This window comes from Oryctolagus cuniculus, chromosome 10, assembly GCF_964237555.1.
Source record: "Oryctolagus cuniculus chromosome 10, mOryCun1.1, whole genome shotgun sequence".
NCBI classification, from domain to species: Eukaryota; Metazoa; Chordata; class Mammalia; order Lagomorpha; family Leporidae; genus Oryctolagus; species Oryctolagus cuniculus.
Window position 1 is genome coordinate 92948955 of NC_091441.1, and position 15276 is coordinate 92964230.

Below are 15276 nucleotides of genomic sequence, written 5' to 3' on the forward strand. Positions count from 1 at the left end.
TGGTCACTGCTACCACTTCATTTCTAATGAGGTTATTTTACTGCCTATTTTTTAAATTTTTTTTAAAAATTAAGGCATCAAATGGGATATGATTAAAGACCTTGAAAGTCTCTTCCAGGCCGACGCCGTAGCTCAATAGGCTAATCCTCCGCCTTGCGGTGCCAGCACACCGGGTTCTAGTCCCGGTCGGGGCGCCAGATTCTGTCCCGGTTGCCCCTCTTCCAGGCCAGCTCTCTGCTGTGGCCCAGGAGTGCAGTGGAGGATGGCCCAAGTCCTTGGGCCCTGTACCCGCATGGGAAGACCAGGATAAGCACCAGGCTCCTGCCTTTGGATCAGCGCGGTACACCGGCCGCAGCACGCCGGCTGCGGCGGCCACTGGAGGGTGAACCAACGGTGAAAGGAAGACCTTTCTCTCTGTCTCTCACTGTCCACTCTGCCTGGCCAAAAAAAAAAAAAAGAAAGTCTCTTCCAACTCTAAGGTTTTATGAAATCTATGACTTATTAGGTACAAATATGAGGGTACTTCAGAAAATTCATGGAAAATGGGATTGAAAGATAAGTTTATTTTGATGCAAAAAAATTTAAATCTGTGTATAGTTTTTTTCATCAACTTTTTTAAGACATATAGGAAAGGGATCAAGGATCCAGAATAAAATTCAAATGGAAAGAATCAGAGTACTTGCCCCAATTTTTTCTTTATTTTTCTTTATTTTTTTTTTTTAAAGATTTATTTATCTCTTTGAAAGTCAGAGCTACACAGAGAGAGGAGAGGCACAGAGAGAGAGGTCTTCCATCTGATGGTTCACTTCCTAATTGGCTGCAATGGCTGGAACTGTGCCAATCTGAAGCCAGGAGCCAGGAGCTTCTTCCAGGTCTCCCATGTGGGTGCAGGGGCCCAACCACTTGGGCCATCTTCTGCTTTCCCAGGCCACAGCAGAGAGCTGGACTGGAAGAGGAGCAGCCGGGACTAGAACTGGCACCCATATGGGATGCTGACGCTTCAGGCCAGGGTGTTAAGCCTCTGAGCCATAGCACCGGTCCCTATTTTTATTTATTGAAAGATGCGCGAGCTCACACACACACACACACAGTCACACACACACACACACAGAGCTTCCATCTGCTGACTGAAGCCAGGAACCAGACACTCAATCTGGGCCTCCATGTGGGTAGCAGAGACTCAGGTATCTGAGCCATCACCTGCTGCCTCCCAAGGTGTGCAGTAGCAGGAAGCTGGAGTCAAGAGCATTTCCAGGACTTGAACCCAGGCACTCTGACACGCAATGTGGGTGTCGCAGGGGGTGTCATACACTGTTCTTGCCAACTTTTAATGAAGAAGTTATTCTACAAAAATCTGTGTTTGGGGCAAATGAAATTCCCACAACACTGATGAATATGTTCCTTGTAATCTCTTTGGTGAGAAAGCTGCTTGGAACTTCTCCACAGAGAATGCCCTCAGGTACACAGAATATCGACAGAGGAGGCTCCGCGGTTCCAGCTCCCTCATTCTGGGACGGTGGTGTCTCCATGGGGTCCCTGTTTTGGTGCAGGTCTCTTTGTAGTTCTGCAAGAGGTTGTCACCAGCTTGGTTGTTTAACCAGGTGTGGGGAAACGGTCTTTGCAGTGTAGGTGCCTTGTAGGTAGTTTCCCATGTGTAAATACTGATTCAGTGCCACACTTGAAAAATAATGTGCCCTGAGAACCCACACCCCCAGAATTTCACAGGGTTGTTTTTTTCTACCAGTTCTCTCTAATCTATGTAGAATTTACTTTGAATGACTGCGAAAGAGGGCTTGAGAATGAGGCCTTTCTTTCCCAAGAGGCAAATGAATTGCTCCATTGTTGAGAGCCTGCTCTTCTCCAGTGGTTTGTGGTCGTCCCATATGTCAGTTTCTCAACTATCCTGGTGCGGTTGTCTGTCCTTGGGCTGTGTGTATGCAGCAGGTGCTCTCAAGTCAGCCCACCCAGGCTCCCCTCTTGCCTCTTGCCGACCTCACCACTTCCTGTGCCAGACTCCGCCTTTTTTTTTTTTTTTTTTTTGAGGCTCAGTTGTTAAAATCTGCAAGGTAGAGATAATAACAAGGCCTCCTTTGGGACTGTTGTGAGGATCCAGTGAGGAACTGTGAAGGTACTGTCCGAAGTTCACGGAAAACGGAACGAAAAGTTGATTTTGGTGCCAAAACATTTTGAAGTCCGTGCACATGAAGGACCTTCAAAAAATCCCCGAAAAATGCGTATCAAGAAAAAAGCTATGCATGAATTTTGAAGATTTTTTTTGCACCAAAATAAACTTACCTTTTAATTCCATTTTCCCTGAGGTTTTTCAAGGACTGTTGTACATGATAAGCGCTCATATGAAAAAAAAAAATCTCTGCCGTCACCATTTATGGTTTTGGTGATTAATGAGTTCTCAGCTTCCAGCTTCAACCTGGCCAGCTGCTGTGGGCATTTTTGGAGTGAACCGTTGAATCAAAGATCTGTCTTTTTGCCTCTTTCTCTGTTCCTCTCTCTCTCTGCCTTTCAAATAAAATAAATAAATTTTAAAAATCAAAAATTGAAAACCAGTAGAGAAATACGTTGGACTACTAGGCAGCATCCCAGTCTCCTCTTGAGGTGTCTGCTTCACAGAGGACGCTTTTCCTACCTGAGTCCCTGCTGCTGGGCAGTGCTGGGGTGTCAGAGGAGGTGGCTCGGCCATGATCTTCGCTTCCTTGCCGTGGGCCGTGCCGCTCTCCCTGCCGTGGCGTCTCCTGGCTCTCCCGCCCACCCTGCTACCTCCGCCGGCGCCCTCTAAGTCCCACCTCTTCCACGAAGTGCTGTGGCCCACGGGTTTCAGTTCTTTCTGGTGCACAGTCACCCCAGGAAGTTAGCTTGAATCACTCCAGGATTAGTTCAAACGAAGGTGCTCTCCCTTCTGCCAAGAAAAGCGCACGGTGGCATGCCCTGGCCTTCTCACCTTGCCTTTGGATATGATTGGGTCTGCGCTGGCCTTGGCCTCCGGGGCTCGGCCAAGGGGATTCCCAGGAGACCTGCCTTCCTTGTTAGCCAAGTTGCCAAGACTGACTAATGTCACATTGTTGACAGACCTGTGCAAATTCAGAATCCTTTCTATGCAGGAGCTGGGGCAAGAGGCCTACCCAGGCGTTCCCGCCCACCCCCCACATGCCAGCCCCTGCTCACCCCAGCCTGCCGTCAGGGTTTGGGAAACAGGGAACCCCAGGCACAATCCAGAATTCCAGAACCCCCTCCAGAGGAAGCTGCTGTCTAGCCGCAAGTCACTGAGTACTTCCTGGAGGCCAGTCCCCAGGTAGCCCAGATGTGTTGCCAAAAGGCCAGAGCTTTTTAACCGCAATTTCACTTCCTTCTTTCTCTGAACATGTGTGAGCCCTCACACTCCTTGAAGCGAGACCCACGACTGTCAGAGCAGCCTCCAGACCTGTCCAGGGATTTGCATTTCTCCCAAAGCATCCTGTGGGTCTGCACCGCCTTGCCATGGGCCTTGCAGCCTGCAACACCCCTCGGAACTGTGCCCTCCACCCACATGGCTCCTGCTTTTAGTGGCCTTCTCCTGCTTTGTCTCCATAAAAAAATACATTTGCCAGACTCAGCTATTTCCTGGCTTCTCCTGGTATTCTTTGAGATTCCTGGCAGTATGAATGGGAGGAGTGTACTTTCTCATTAGCACAAAGTCGTATCTTGGATTCTGCCTCTTGGTGAACCAGCGGCTGGTTGTTAAGTCAATTCTGTTTGCTGCAATGCCCGACTTTACCCAGAGTTGAGACAGATGGAGACTCTTAAAAAAAAAAATTCTGTGTGTGTCAGAAGGTCTTGGGAAAGCCTGTGCTAAATCTTGGCAGCTCAAAGTTGTGATTAGGATGAGTTTTGCAAATCAGTTATTACCCCTGTAGAGAATTAAGTAAACAAGAACTCACCATTGAAATCTATGCTTCTGGAGTTTGAGGCCTACAGCCACCGGGCAGGGAGAGCAAGGGTGCCAGCTGGTTTGCAGGGAAGAACTGCACTGGGCGTGGATTTCCACCAGAGCCTTTCAGCGTTCTGTGGGGCAGCCCTCCGTACACAGAAGGTCTGGGCTTTGTAAATGGCAAGGGACTGGGGCAAGGCGTTCAACTCTGGTGTAATTCTGCGCGGTTCATAACAGAAATGCTGGCCATGAATGATCTGCATGGTGCCTCTGGGGACAGCAGGAAGGTTGCTGGTTACGTCAAAAACTGAAAAGGACGTTTCCAGAAGCAGCTATTTTGAAAGGGTTCTGGAGGGAAGAGGCCAGATTCGCGTAAGACAAAAAGAAACGGATGGGTGTAGCTGCTGTTGAACTGGGGCTCAGTGTGAGTGAGCTCTGCCTCCTGGGCAGGGCTGCTGATTGTGGGTGAAGTTCAAGGGGACCATTGGCTGCTCTCCTGCCCACATCCCTTCTGTCCGGGCTGCTTTCTTGTGTGGCCATCACTGGGATTTGCAGAGTTCCAGACTTGAGGCAGTGCATCCGTTAGCACTCCGGGGTACCCCATGTGGCTTTAGCTATGGGGACTCCGGGAACAGTATTTGTTTCTAACAGGAAGAGGACCATCAGCTAGAAACTGAATTTCTGGCGTGTCTTTCCATGCCAGCAGGCAGAGTGCTCCGAAAGAATAGCAGCGGCAGGCGAGGACGCCGCCTAAGGTGGGGAGCGCCCGGCTGGTGCAGCTTGCAGCTCTGACACTTGTAACTGATGGCCCCTGTCACTTCCTGTCGTACAGCCCAAGTGCGGGGAGGAGTTCCTTCAGGGAAAGCATGCTCAGCCCTGCTCAGAGAATCACGGCCACAGCGCTCTGCTGCAGTTAGGGGCTGGGGAGTCCGGGTGGATGAGGTCGGAGCGCCCCATGGTGTGGTGTTGCTTCTTTGTCCGAACGCAGGTAAGCTTCCTGCAGAGGGGAGGCGGGGTGGACGGTTCCTGTCCGCCAGCCAAGCCCAGCCGAGCGGTGCCGGGAGCTGAGGTGTGGGAGGGTGCAGTGGTCTTCTCTCCAGGAATGCAGCACGGGGCAGCTGTTAAGAACACCTGCCCCCTCTAATATGAATCAGGAGAGCCGTGCGGTTGTGTTTAAGACTATAGAGGGTTGTACTTGCTGGTGATGGGGAGCTAAGTGGTGGGCATTGCTGTCAGTGCCTCCCATGGCCTCTGTGATTGGAGGAGAACGAGGGGTGGGGGTCATTACCTCTTTGCTGCGACACTAACTTTTTCCTTGTTGCATGAGGACCGCTCTCATTAATGGAAGGAAAAGAAAGAAAGAAAAAAATAAAAGCATGCATCTGCCTTCTGACTTGTGGTTACTGATTTTTATTCACAGTGTGGATTTTTACCATCTTTTCTTTGGGTTAAAAGGATGATTGGTGTGAGTTTTTGGAAGGCCATTCTGCTTGGAGCAACTTTTGTAGGTTTCCCTATGGTGGTGGTGGCATTTTGAATGTGTTCATTATTGGGAGGATGAAGTCAGATAATAGCAGTGGAGAATCAGACTTCTCATGGAGAGCGGCAGTGCCTGGTTTGGGTGCCTTTGGAAGAAGCGGCCAGGAAAGTTACACTTCTCTGTGCTGGAGAAGGAGTAGGGACCCTGGAGCTTACTCTCCCTGTCCCTTTGGTTTGTTTCTTGCAGGGGAGGATGTTAAAGTGTTTGATAAGCCAACACTGTATTTTAAAGGAGATGCACACTGCTTTTTCAATTCCTCTCATCAGAATTATGTTTCTGAGACTGGATTTTGTTAGCACTAACTGCGGTTCTTGGTGTAAGACCATTTAAGACATACATTGTTCTTCTAATCTTATTTATTGTGGTAAAATACACATACCACAAAATGTGCCTTCTCAACCATTTTTAAGTGCATAGTTTGGTGTTCTTAACTGCATTCATGCTGTTGTACAACCGTCACCACTATCCACCTCCACAGCTTGTTTGATCTTGTAATACTGAAACTCTCTACCCATTCAGCAGTAGTTTCCAGTTGCCTCCTTGCCTCAGCCCCTGGCAGCCTCTGTTCTTTGTCTCTGTGATTTGGGCTGAGTATCTTCAGTTGAATCAAACAGTACAGATGTTCTTTAACTTATCGTTGGTCACATCTCGATAAACTCCATCATGAATAGAAAATAGCATCAAGTTGAAAATACATTTAATATACCCAACCTTTTGAATTCCACAGCGTAGCGACTCAGTGCACTGTAGAGCATCGGTGTTTGTCTTTGTGATCATATGGTCAGTGGGAGACTGTGGGTCACTGTTGCTACCTAACATCAGAGCAGAGTAATGTCTTGTATTTTGGTAGCCTGGGAAAAGATGAAAATTCAAACCATGATCTCTACTGATTATGTATTGCTTTTGAACCATTAGAAAGCTGAAAAATCTTAAGTCAAATCATCCTAAGTTGGGGACCATCTAGATTTGTCTTTTTAACTGACTTATTTCACTTAGTAACCTGTTCAACCATGTTGTAGCTTGTATCAAAATTTCCTTCTTTTTCAAGGCTGAATAATATTCCTTTGTATGGGTGTATCACATTTTATTTATCCACCCAACAATAGACATTTGGTTGCTTCCGTATGAAGCTATTATGAATAATACTGCTATGAACATGGGTGTACAAATATCTCTTTGGTCTCCTGCTTTCAATTATCTTGGGTATCTACTCAGAAGTGGAATTTTTGGATCTTATGGTAATTCTATATTTAATTTTTTGAGAGGCAGAGACAGAGACAGAGAGTGGTCGTCCATCTGCTGGTTCATTCCCCAGATGGCTGCAATGGCTGGAGCTGCACCATTCCAAAGCCAGGAGTCAGGAGCTTCTTCTGGGTCTCCCACATGGGTGCAGGGACCCATAGACTTGAACTGGAGCCCATACGGGATGCTGGTACTGCAGGTGGAGACTACCTGCTATGCCACAGCACTGGCCCCAGCCCCATTCTATTTGTTGTTTATAACAGCCATGTTAATGGGTGTCAAGTTGCATCTCATTATGGTTTTGATTTCCATTTCTCTAATGATTAATGATATTCAACATCTTTTCTTGTGCACTATTGACCATTTGTACATCTTCTTTGAATAAATGTCTGTTCAAGTTCTTTGCCTGTTTCTGAATCGGATTTTTTTCTCTTATTGAGGTTTATTTTTAAGATTTATTTATTTATTTGAAAGTCATAGTTATAGAGAGAGAGGGACAAACACACACACACACACAGAGAGAGAGAGAGAGAGAGAGAGAGAGAGATCTTCCATCTGCTGGTTCACTCCCCACAACAACCAGGGCTGGGCCCATTAGAATCCTGTAGCCAGGAGCTTTGTCTGGATCTCCAAGTGGGTTCAGGGGCCCAAGGACTTGGACCATTCGCTGCTGCTTTCTCAGGCACATTAGCAGGGAGCTGGATCGGAAGTGGAGTAGCTGGGAATTGAACTGGCACCCATATGAGATGTTGGCACCACAAATGGCAGCTTTACCTGCTATGCCTCAGCGCTGGCCCTGCCATTAAGTTTTAGTTCTTTATATATTCTGGATGATAATCCTTGATCACATATATGATTTGCAACTATTTTCTCCTGTTCAATGAGTTACTTTTTTTTCCCAAAAAAATCTTTTATTTTATGAGTTCAAATTTCGTAAGTACAACTTTAGGAATATAGTGATTCTTCCCACCGTATCCACCTTCCCACCCCCACTTCCACCCTATCTCCTCCTCCCTCTCCCCTTCCCAGTCCCATTCACCATTAATAGGTTGCTTTTTATTTTGTTGATACTGCACAAGTGTATCTTTAATCTTTCATGTGATTTGGGTAACTTCATTAGCTTTTGCCTGTGTCCATCTCACACACCCAGCTATTTGTTCAGTTGATGAAGAATAATTTTTAAGCTTTTGAGATAAGGAAATCAGCAGCATTTAAAATTATTTACTACATGTTAGTGACAGTCAATGCAATGTTAATAACAATAATATACTAGTGTCGTACGTTCATTAGCCGCTTATCCTGGTACAAAGCACTTCACTCATGAGTATTAGCTCATGAAATCCCTACAACACTGTAGGGATAGGCTATGATTCTTCCCGCTTTGCAGGTGATGGAAGTGAGGTTGAGAGAAGACAAATAATTTTTCCATGGTCACCTAACTGATTAAGTAGAACAGGTTGTATTCTCAGACAGAATGGATCCAGAAAGGGCATCCTTAGCCATTAGGTGCTACGTGATGATTTTATGCTGGGGTCCTTCCAAGATCTCCTATCATGTGCAGCTTTGGCAAGAACATTTGCTCTCCAGGCCTTGTCTAGTCCTATTTTGGTGGATGTTTGCTGTGGTCCAGTTAGTGCCTAAGTAAGGGGCTCTCATGCTCAGGACACTCCTCTGAACTCAGTTTCCCTACCTATCACGCAGAGATGTCTCTAAACTCATTTCAGTTCTGATATGAATCAGTGGTATGCAAATATTTGTACAAGGAGTAAAAAAAAATAGTTTTTACATCTGCCCTATTTCAAAGTCAGATGATTTAAGGAATGTTTTTAAGCATACATTTCGCATGGCTATCAACTGGAACTCAGAATGTAGTTGTTCTTGAAAATGTTATTGAAATAATTTTGATTCCTTAGCTCTGAGTTGCCAAATGAAGAATTTGGGGAAATTGTGGCTGGGTGTGGAAGGGAAGTCCTTGAAAGATTTCATAAATTTATATTCTTATGTTTGGTCAAGATGACCTTCTATCTGTGGAGACATGATGGAGTATGATGATTAAGAGCATGGGTCGGAGAACCAGACAGTTGCAGATGCTGCTCATGTAATCCGAGGCATATTACCAACTTTCCTCAACTTTCTTCCGTTAAATATGGATAACAAATAGTGCCTACTGCTTACCAGGATGGCCATGAGGAATGACTGAAATAACTCACAGCAGTGCCTAGCAGTGCAGCACTCGACTGAGATCCATGCCCCACGTCATGTGGACATATGATGACACATATGAATGTGTTGGTGGCTACCCCTGAAATGAATCTTTAGTGTGTAAGGTGTGGCAACAACAGGGCTCCCAAGAGTCTCATGTCCTGAGATAAACACGGGCCCAGTATGATGGTGTGGAGGGGAGGAAGTGGCATATCCGTGGAAGACAGAGACTTCTTTTTGTAGTCCCTATCGCAGCCATGTTTTTACAGCTTGCCCAGGATGCTAAGTGGGAGTCATGGAAGGGGAAGTTGATTCAGCCCAGACTCCGAAAAGGCCTCTCTGGATGAAATACTCAGAATATGTGACTTGGAGGGGCAAGGTCAAGGTGGTGACCCCAACTGTTCCCTGGGACAGAAACAATGGATGGTGTTAGGACCTAAAAATAGATGGTGTCAGTGTCATTTAGGGAAACCAATTTTGGAGACTGGCGGGAATGGGAAGGTCTCTTGGGGTGAGCTTAGAGGCAGCCTCTGAGTGCCAGCCTTCTTTTTCTAAGTAATATTGCGCATACTCCAGCTCCTCCATATCCCTGGGGCACCTGCCATGGTTTGGTGACCTTGTTCATTTCCCATCTCTTCTCCTTCAAGGCTTGTCTGAGTCTTTACCACCTCCCCCTTTCCTCTTACAGACCCCACCTAGCCCCTGCCTTAAGCTCCAGGTGTTCTCTCCAAAGTAGGCTTCTTTGGGGCAGGAATGAGAGCACTGGGCTGGGAGTCAGGAGCTTGAGCTTGGTTCTGCATTTAACCTAGGGCAGTGCTAAACTTCCCTGATGCCAGGTTCTCGTCCAGGGCCACTAGAGACACAGCTATTAAAGAGCTGGATCTCGGGGAGGATATTTGGCCCAGTAGTTAAGCTGGCAGCTGATATTCCCACATCCTATATTGGAGTGCCTGGTTTCAGGTCCCAGCTCTGCTCCTGAGTCCAGCATCCTGCCAGTGCACACCCTGGGAGGCAGCAGGTAATAGCTCAGGCAGTTGGGTCCCTGCCACCCAGTGTGAGACCCGGATTGAGTTTCTGCTCTCAGCTTCAGCCTGGCCCATCCCCAGCTTTTGGGGAGTAAACCATTGGATAGGAGATCTCTGTCTCTCGTCTGTCTCTCTCTGACATATATATATATATATGTATGTGTGTGTGTGTGTGTCCTGGATCCTGGGAGTAGACAGCCTGCATTTAAATCCTCACTCACTGTCATTTACTCTGTGACCCTGCACAAGTTCCTTACCTCTCTGGGCCTCAGTGACATCATCTGCAGAATGCAGATGATAATGTTATCTGCCTCATGGAATATGAGAAGCTTATAAAACAGTATCTGTGGAGTCCTCCCATCAGTGTACCTTGTTGCTGTTCAGAAATGCTGGCATCCCATATGGGTGCTGGTTCAAGTCCCAGCTGTTCCACTTCTGATCCAGCTCCCTGCTAATGTACCTGGGAAAGCAGTAGAATATGGCCCAAATCCTTGGGTCCCTGAACCCATGTAGGAGACCAGAAGGAAGCTCCTGGCTTCAGCTTGGCCCAGCCCCAGTCATTGCAGTCATCTGGGGAGTGAACCAACAAATGGAAGATCTCTCTCTCTGTCTGTGTCTCTGTCTCTCCCTTGTTCTCTGTAACTTTCAAAATAAATAAATCTTAAAAAAAAAAAAAAAAAAGAAATGCTCGCTATGATTGATTGTGATTTGTGGGAAAAGGAGACTTGAAATGAAGCACCATTTCCCAAACTTTACTCATGTTTTCCATGTCCACATATCACCTGTGCTATTACTGTTCACTTTAAATTGCATAGGGTTTTTTGTTTTGTTTGTAATTTTTAAACATATTTTTATGAATGGTAGAGTGACAGAGAAAGGGAGAAAGGAAAGAGAGAGAGAGGGAGAGAGAGAATATCTTCCATTGGTTCATTTCCCAAATGCCCCCAACAGCCAGGGCTGACCTTGGCCAAAGCTAGTAGCTAAGCAGCTGGGAACTCCATCCAGGTCTCCTGTGTACCTGGCAGGAAGCCAGGTACTTGGGCCACCATTGGCTTCCTTCCTAGATGCATTAGCGAGAAGCTGGATCTGAAGCAGAAAAGCCAGAACTCAAACCTACACTTGATAGGGGATGTGGGTGTCTCAGGTACTGGCATAACCCTCTGTGCCTCATTGTTTTACAAATATTTTTAGACTTAGGCTTATCCTGTGCAGTAATAGTCCTGATATTACAGGCTTGAAATATGTTTCCTAAAACATATTATAATAAATATATACAGGTTTACTGCATATGGTCTAAGATGGTAGTGTTAACTCCAGGATCTCCTTCCTACACTGTGGAGACCCTAGACTGTGGCTTGGAGCACCCGTGGTGCAGGCTGATCTTGATCTTGACCTCAGCTCCTTTGCTGAGATGAGCAGTGAGCCATGCCTTCATTCCTCGGGCAGTGCCTGATGACCAACTCCCATGCTTGATTCTGTGCCAAGTGCTCAGTGGCCCAAATGTGGGTCTTTGGAGCCTTTCCTGTGTTCTTTGAATGAGACATTGCTAGTCTCGAGAAAATGGAAAAGAGAGAGCCACACAATCACCTGATTTCTGAAATCCTGCCGCAGTAAGAAGTGAGAGAAGCCAGGGTCACTCTGTCTGAAACCTCTGCATGTGAGTAAAGGAGATTGTCTCAGGGTTTTGCTGCATAACAACCACTCCCAAACCCAGCAGCAGACACTAGCGAGTGTGTATTTTTATGCTCAGGCTTGTGCAGATTATCTAGGGTGGTCTGCCCCACAAGGGTCCTTCCTGGAAGCACCTACCCATGTGCATGTTCTTGTGCTGTGGCAGTCAGGAGCAGGCAGAGGCACATGATGTCTCTTCAGGCCCAGGGTCATTGTCCCTTTCACCCCTGTTCCTGAGCTAGGATCTTCGGGGGAGAGCATGCATATTTGCTGAACACTCAGTGAATCTATCACCGAGGTCGACAGCGTTGACTCACTCAACTTTGTTGAATTTCCCAAACCTGACTCATGTTTTCCATGTCCACATATTACCTGTACTGTTACTCTTCACTGACTTTGCCTTAAAATTGCACAGGGGTTTTTGGCTTGTTTTGATTTTATGTGTTTAAAGATTTATTTGAAAGGGAGAGTGACAGCGGGAATGGGAAAGATGGACAGGGAAAGGAAAGAGAGAGAGGGAAAGAGAGAGATCTTCCATCCATCTACTGGTTCACTTCCCAAATGCTCACAACAGCCAGGGCTGGGCCAGACCAAAGCCAGGACCCAAGAACTCCATATGGGTCTTCCTTACAAGTGGCAGGAACACAAGTACTTGGGCCATCATCTGCTACCTTCCAGGTGCATTAGCAGGGAGCTGGATCAGAAGCGGAGCAGCTTCTGTATGGAGCACTTTGCCATGGTGGGGGAGAGAGGGAAATAGAGCAGCATTAAATGATGGAGGTGATAAGGACCCGAGGCCTGCCACATACTAGGTCTGAATGAATGTACATGGCTGACAACCTGCCAGTGCTTCTTGCGTGCTGGGTGATAATGAGTATTTCACGTGGCTCGTCTCATTTGGTCCTTACAGCCTCTATGTGGATTCAACTCAGATAAGTGTGTGATCCCATCCTCCATTGTTAAACTTGTCATGTTAGAGGTGAGCCAGGGGAAGGTCACTGGAGGCATAGCAGCAGGCAGGGGCCACATTCAAAAATATCATTCGTGATGTGGGTGAGGGAGGCAGACTTTGCATCACAGAGGCCTGAGTGTAAAACCCTTGTGGGTCTGTTTGTATGCACACTTTGTGGACTGTTCTGGATGCTAACTCATCAAGTACCCACACCTACTATGAACTGGGCATGGGACTTGCGACCTCTCATAATTTCAGCCTCTGCTGTCTTGAGGCCATGTGCATCTTTGGGTATTCTCTTTAGGAAAATCGCATGTAGTTGTGAAAATTTCCGTTCACGTTCATGACCCTAGAGGAAAAATCTGCTATAATTATTCAACCTACCTCCTCTCCCTTGTCTTTCCTTCTCTCTCTAAGACATTAATGTGGTGAAAGAAACCTTTCTGTGTTTGTATGCCAGGGTAAGATTCAGAGTCTGACTTGTAGTAACTGCCCACTGAGTATTTTCTAAATGAGTGACACCATGAAGATGAAGTGTTGTGCTATCTGGCTTGCACGTGCCTAGGGTCACAGAACTTTTGGACTGGCTGGCATAGGAAAGCTCATGGCATCCAACCCCTTTATGTTATGGATTATGAAACTGAGACCCAGAAAGGTTAGTTCACTTGTCCAAAGGCTCACAGCTCATACTAATATTGTTTTCACCCAAGCAGATGGCTTATGCCCCGATCCACTGGGGTCAAGGTCCCTGGGTGCTCATTCTGCCTCTCAGTTCATGTAGGAAAAGTGAGTTTTCTTGTCCCTCCTATCTGAGGCCAAAGACATGGAGGACATAAACATGTATGCCGTGTGTTGACTGTAGCACCGTCATGGAGTGGACACGCAGGCCATAGTCCCTGTCACCTCTTTCTCTGAGTGTCCCCTTTCCATTTTGCCTCCAGGCCTTGCCCTGGGGCACGGAGACAGACTGATGGGATTTGTGCTGGGACAGGGGGCCACAGGAGCCGAGGGTGGAAGGTGGATTGGGGACTGGGCGGGCTGGGGTTTGTTCCTGCAGCATCCTGGAGAGCCTGTGTGGAGCCATTCGTCTATTCTTAGTTTCAAAGGCACTTTGTTCTCCAGTGCATTGTTGTAACAGCCACCAGGAAGTCAGTGCCTGCCCGGGTCAGTGATGCCACTGTTCCTGCCTGTGGCCGCCCAGGTGGGAAGTGGGCTGCTTAGTCTCAGGGCTGGGCCTCCGTCAGCAGGGTCACTGTGGCCCTTTCTCCTTTTGTGGTCTGCTCAGGGCAGGGAAGGGTGCAGAGGAACCAGAGATTCTGGTGAGTCTGTTTTTCTTTATAGCAAGAATGACTGCAGTTACTTCTATGTGAAAAGAAAGATGATCAGTCCAGACCGCAGCAGAACACTGTGCCCGCTGAAAGAAATATCTATTTAAACTTGACCAAGATTTTTTTAAAAGATTTATTTATTTATTTGAAAGTCAGGGTTACAGAGAGGCAGAGGCAGATAGAGATCTTCCATCTGCTGGTTCACTCCCCACATGGCCACTATAGCCAGAGTTGGGCTCAATCTGAAGCCAGAAGCCAGGAGCTTCTTCCAGGTCTCCTAAGTAGGTGCAGAGGCCCAAGGACTTGGGCTCTGTTCTACTGCTTTCCCAGGCCATAGCAGAGAGCTGGATCAGAAGTGGAGCAGGGGCTGGCGCTGTGACATAGCGGGTAAAGCCATTGCCTGCAGTGCTGGCATCCTATTTGGGCGCCGGTTTGAGTCCCAGCTGCTCTACTTCTGATCAGCTGTCTGCTATGGCCTGGGAGAGCAATAGATGATGGCCCAAGTCCTTGGGCCCCTGCACCCGCGTGGGAGACCTGGAGGAAGTTCATGGCTCCTGGCTTCAGATCTGCACAGCTCTGGCCATTGTGGCCATGTGGGGAGTGAACCAGTGGATGAAAGACTTCTCTCTCTCTCTGCTTCTGCCTCTCTATAACTCTTCCTGTCAAATAAATAAATCTTAAAAAAAAAAAAAAAAAAGTAGTAGAGCAGCCAGAACTGGAACCAGCGCCCACATGGGATGCTGGCTCTGCAGGCTGCAGCTTTACCTGCTATGACACAGCACCGGCCCCAAAAGTATCATTTTTCACCCACCACATTAGCAGAGAGGCAAAGGCTGGATGACATGATTTGGCAAGGACAGCGGTTTGTCATGCATGCCCAGGGAGAGCATACATGAAGAGCAGACCTTACACAGGACAGTTTGACAAGGTTTATCACAATCACAGACATCCATTCCTTTGGATCCACTGGTTCCATTCCTTCGTGTGAATGCTGCGGAGTTGCTCACCTATGTAGACTGGTTTGTGTTCAGCAGCAAACTAGCACATCCAGTCAACAGGGGTTTAGATGGATAAATGTTGGCACATTTAAAAATGTATTCTGGGAGCCAGCATCGTGGCATGGCAGGTAAAGCCGCTGCTTGCAACACCGGCATCCCATATGGGTGCTGGGTTAGTCCTGGCCGCTCCACTTCCAATCCAGCTCCCTGCTGATGGCCTGGACAAGCCGTAAGTAGCAGATTACCCACATGGGAGACCTGGCAGAAACTCCTAGGTTCTGGCTTCGGCCTGGTCCAGCCCTGGTCATTGCGGCCATTTAGAGAGTGAACCAGCAGATAGAAGATCTGTCTCTACCTCTTTCTGTAACTCTGCCTTTCAAATAAATTTTTAAAAAT

The 15276-nt window shown here is 47.3% G+C and overlaps 1 protein-coding gene across 4 annotated transcripts in view; it reads left to right on the top strand.

Annotated features, from left to right (window-relative positions):
* The window catches only part of ARHGEF3 (Rho guanine nucleotide exchange factor 3), a 339744-nt gene that overhangs the window by 132687 nt on the left and 191781 nt on the right, over positions 1-15276 (top strand). The window contains exon 1 of one of the 4 annotated variants that reach the window (XM_008260826.4): positions 4287-4910. The exons of the other annotated variants lie outside the window; for them this stretch is intronic. Coding sequence (XP_008259048.1) covers positions 4860-4910 — 51 coding nt within the window. The 5' untranslated portion in view covers positions 4287-4859. Of the gene's footprint in view, positions 1-4286; positions 4911-15276 lie in introns of those variants that run through there. 4 annotated transcript variants of the gene reach the window in all.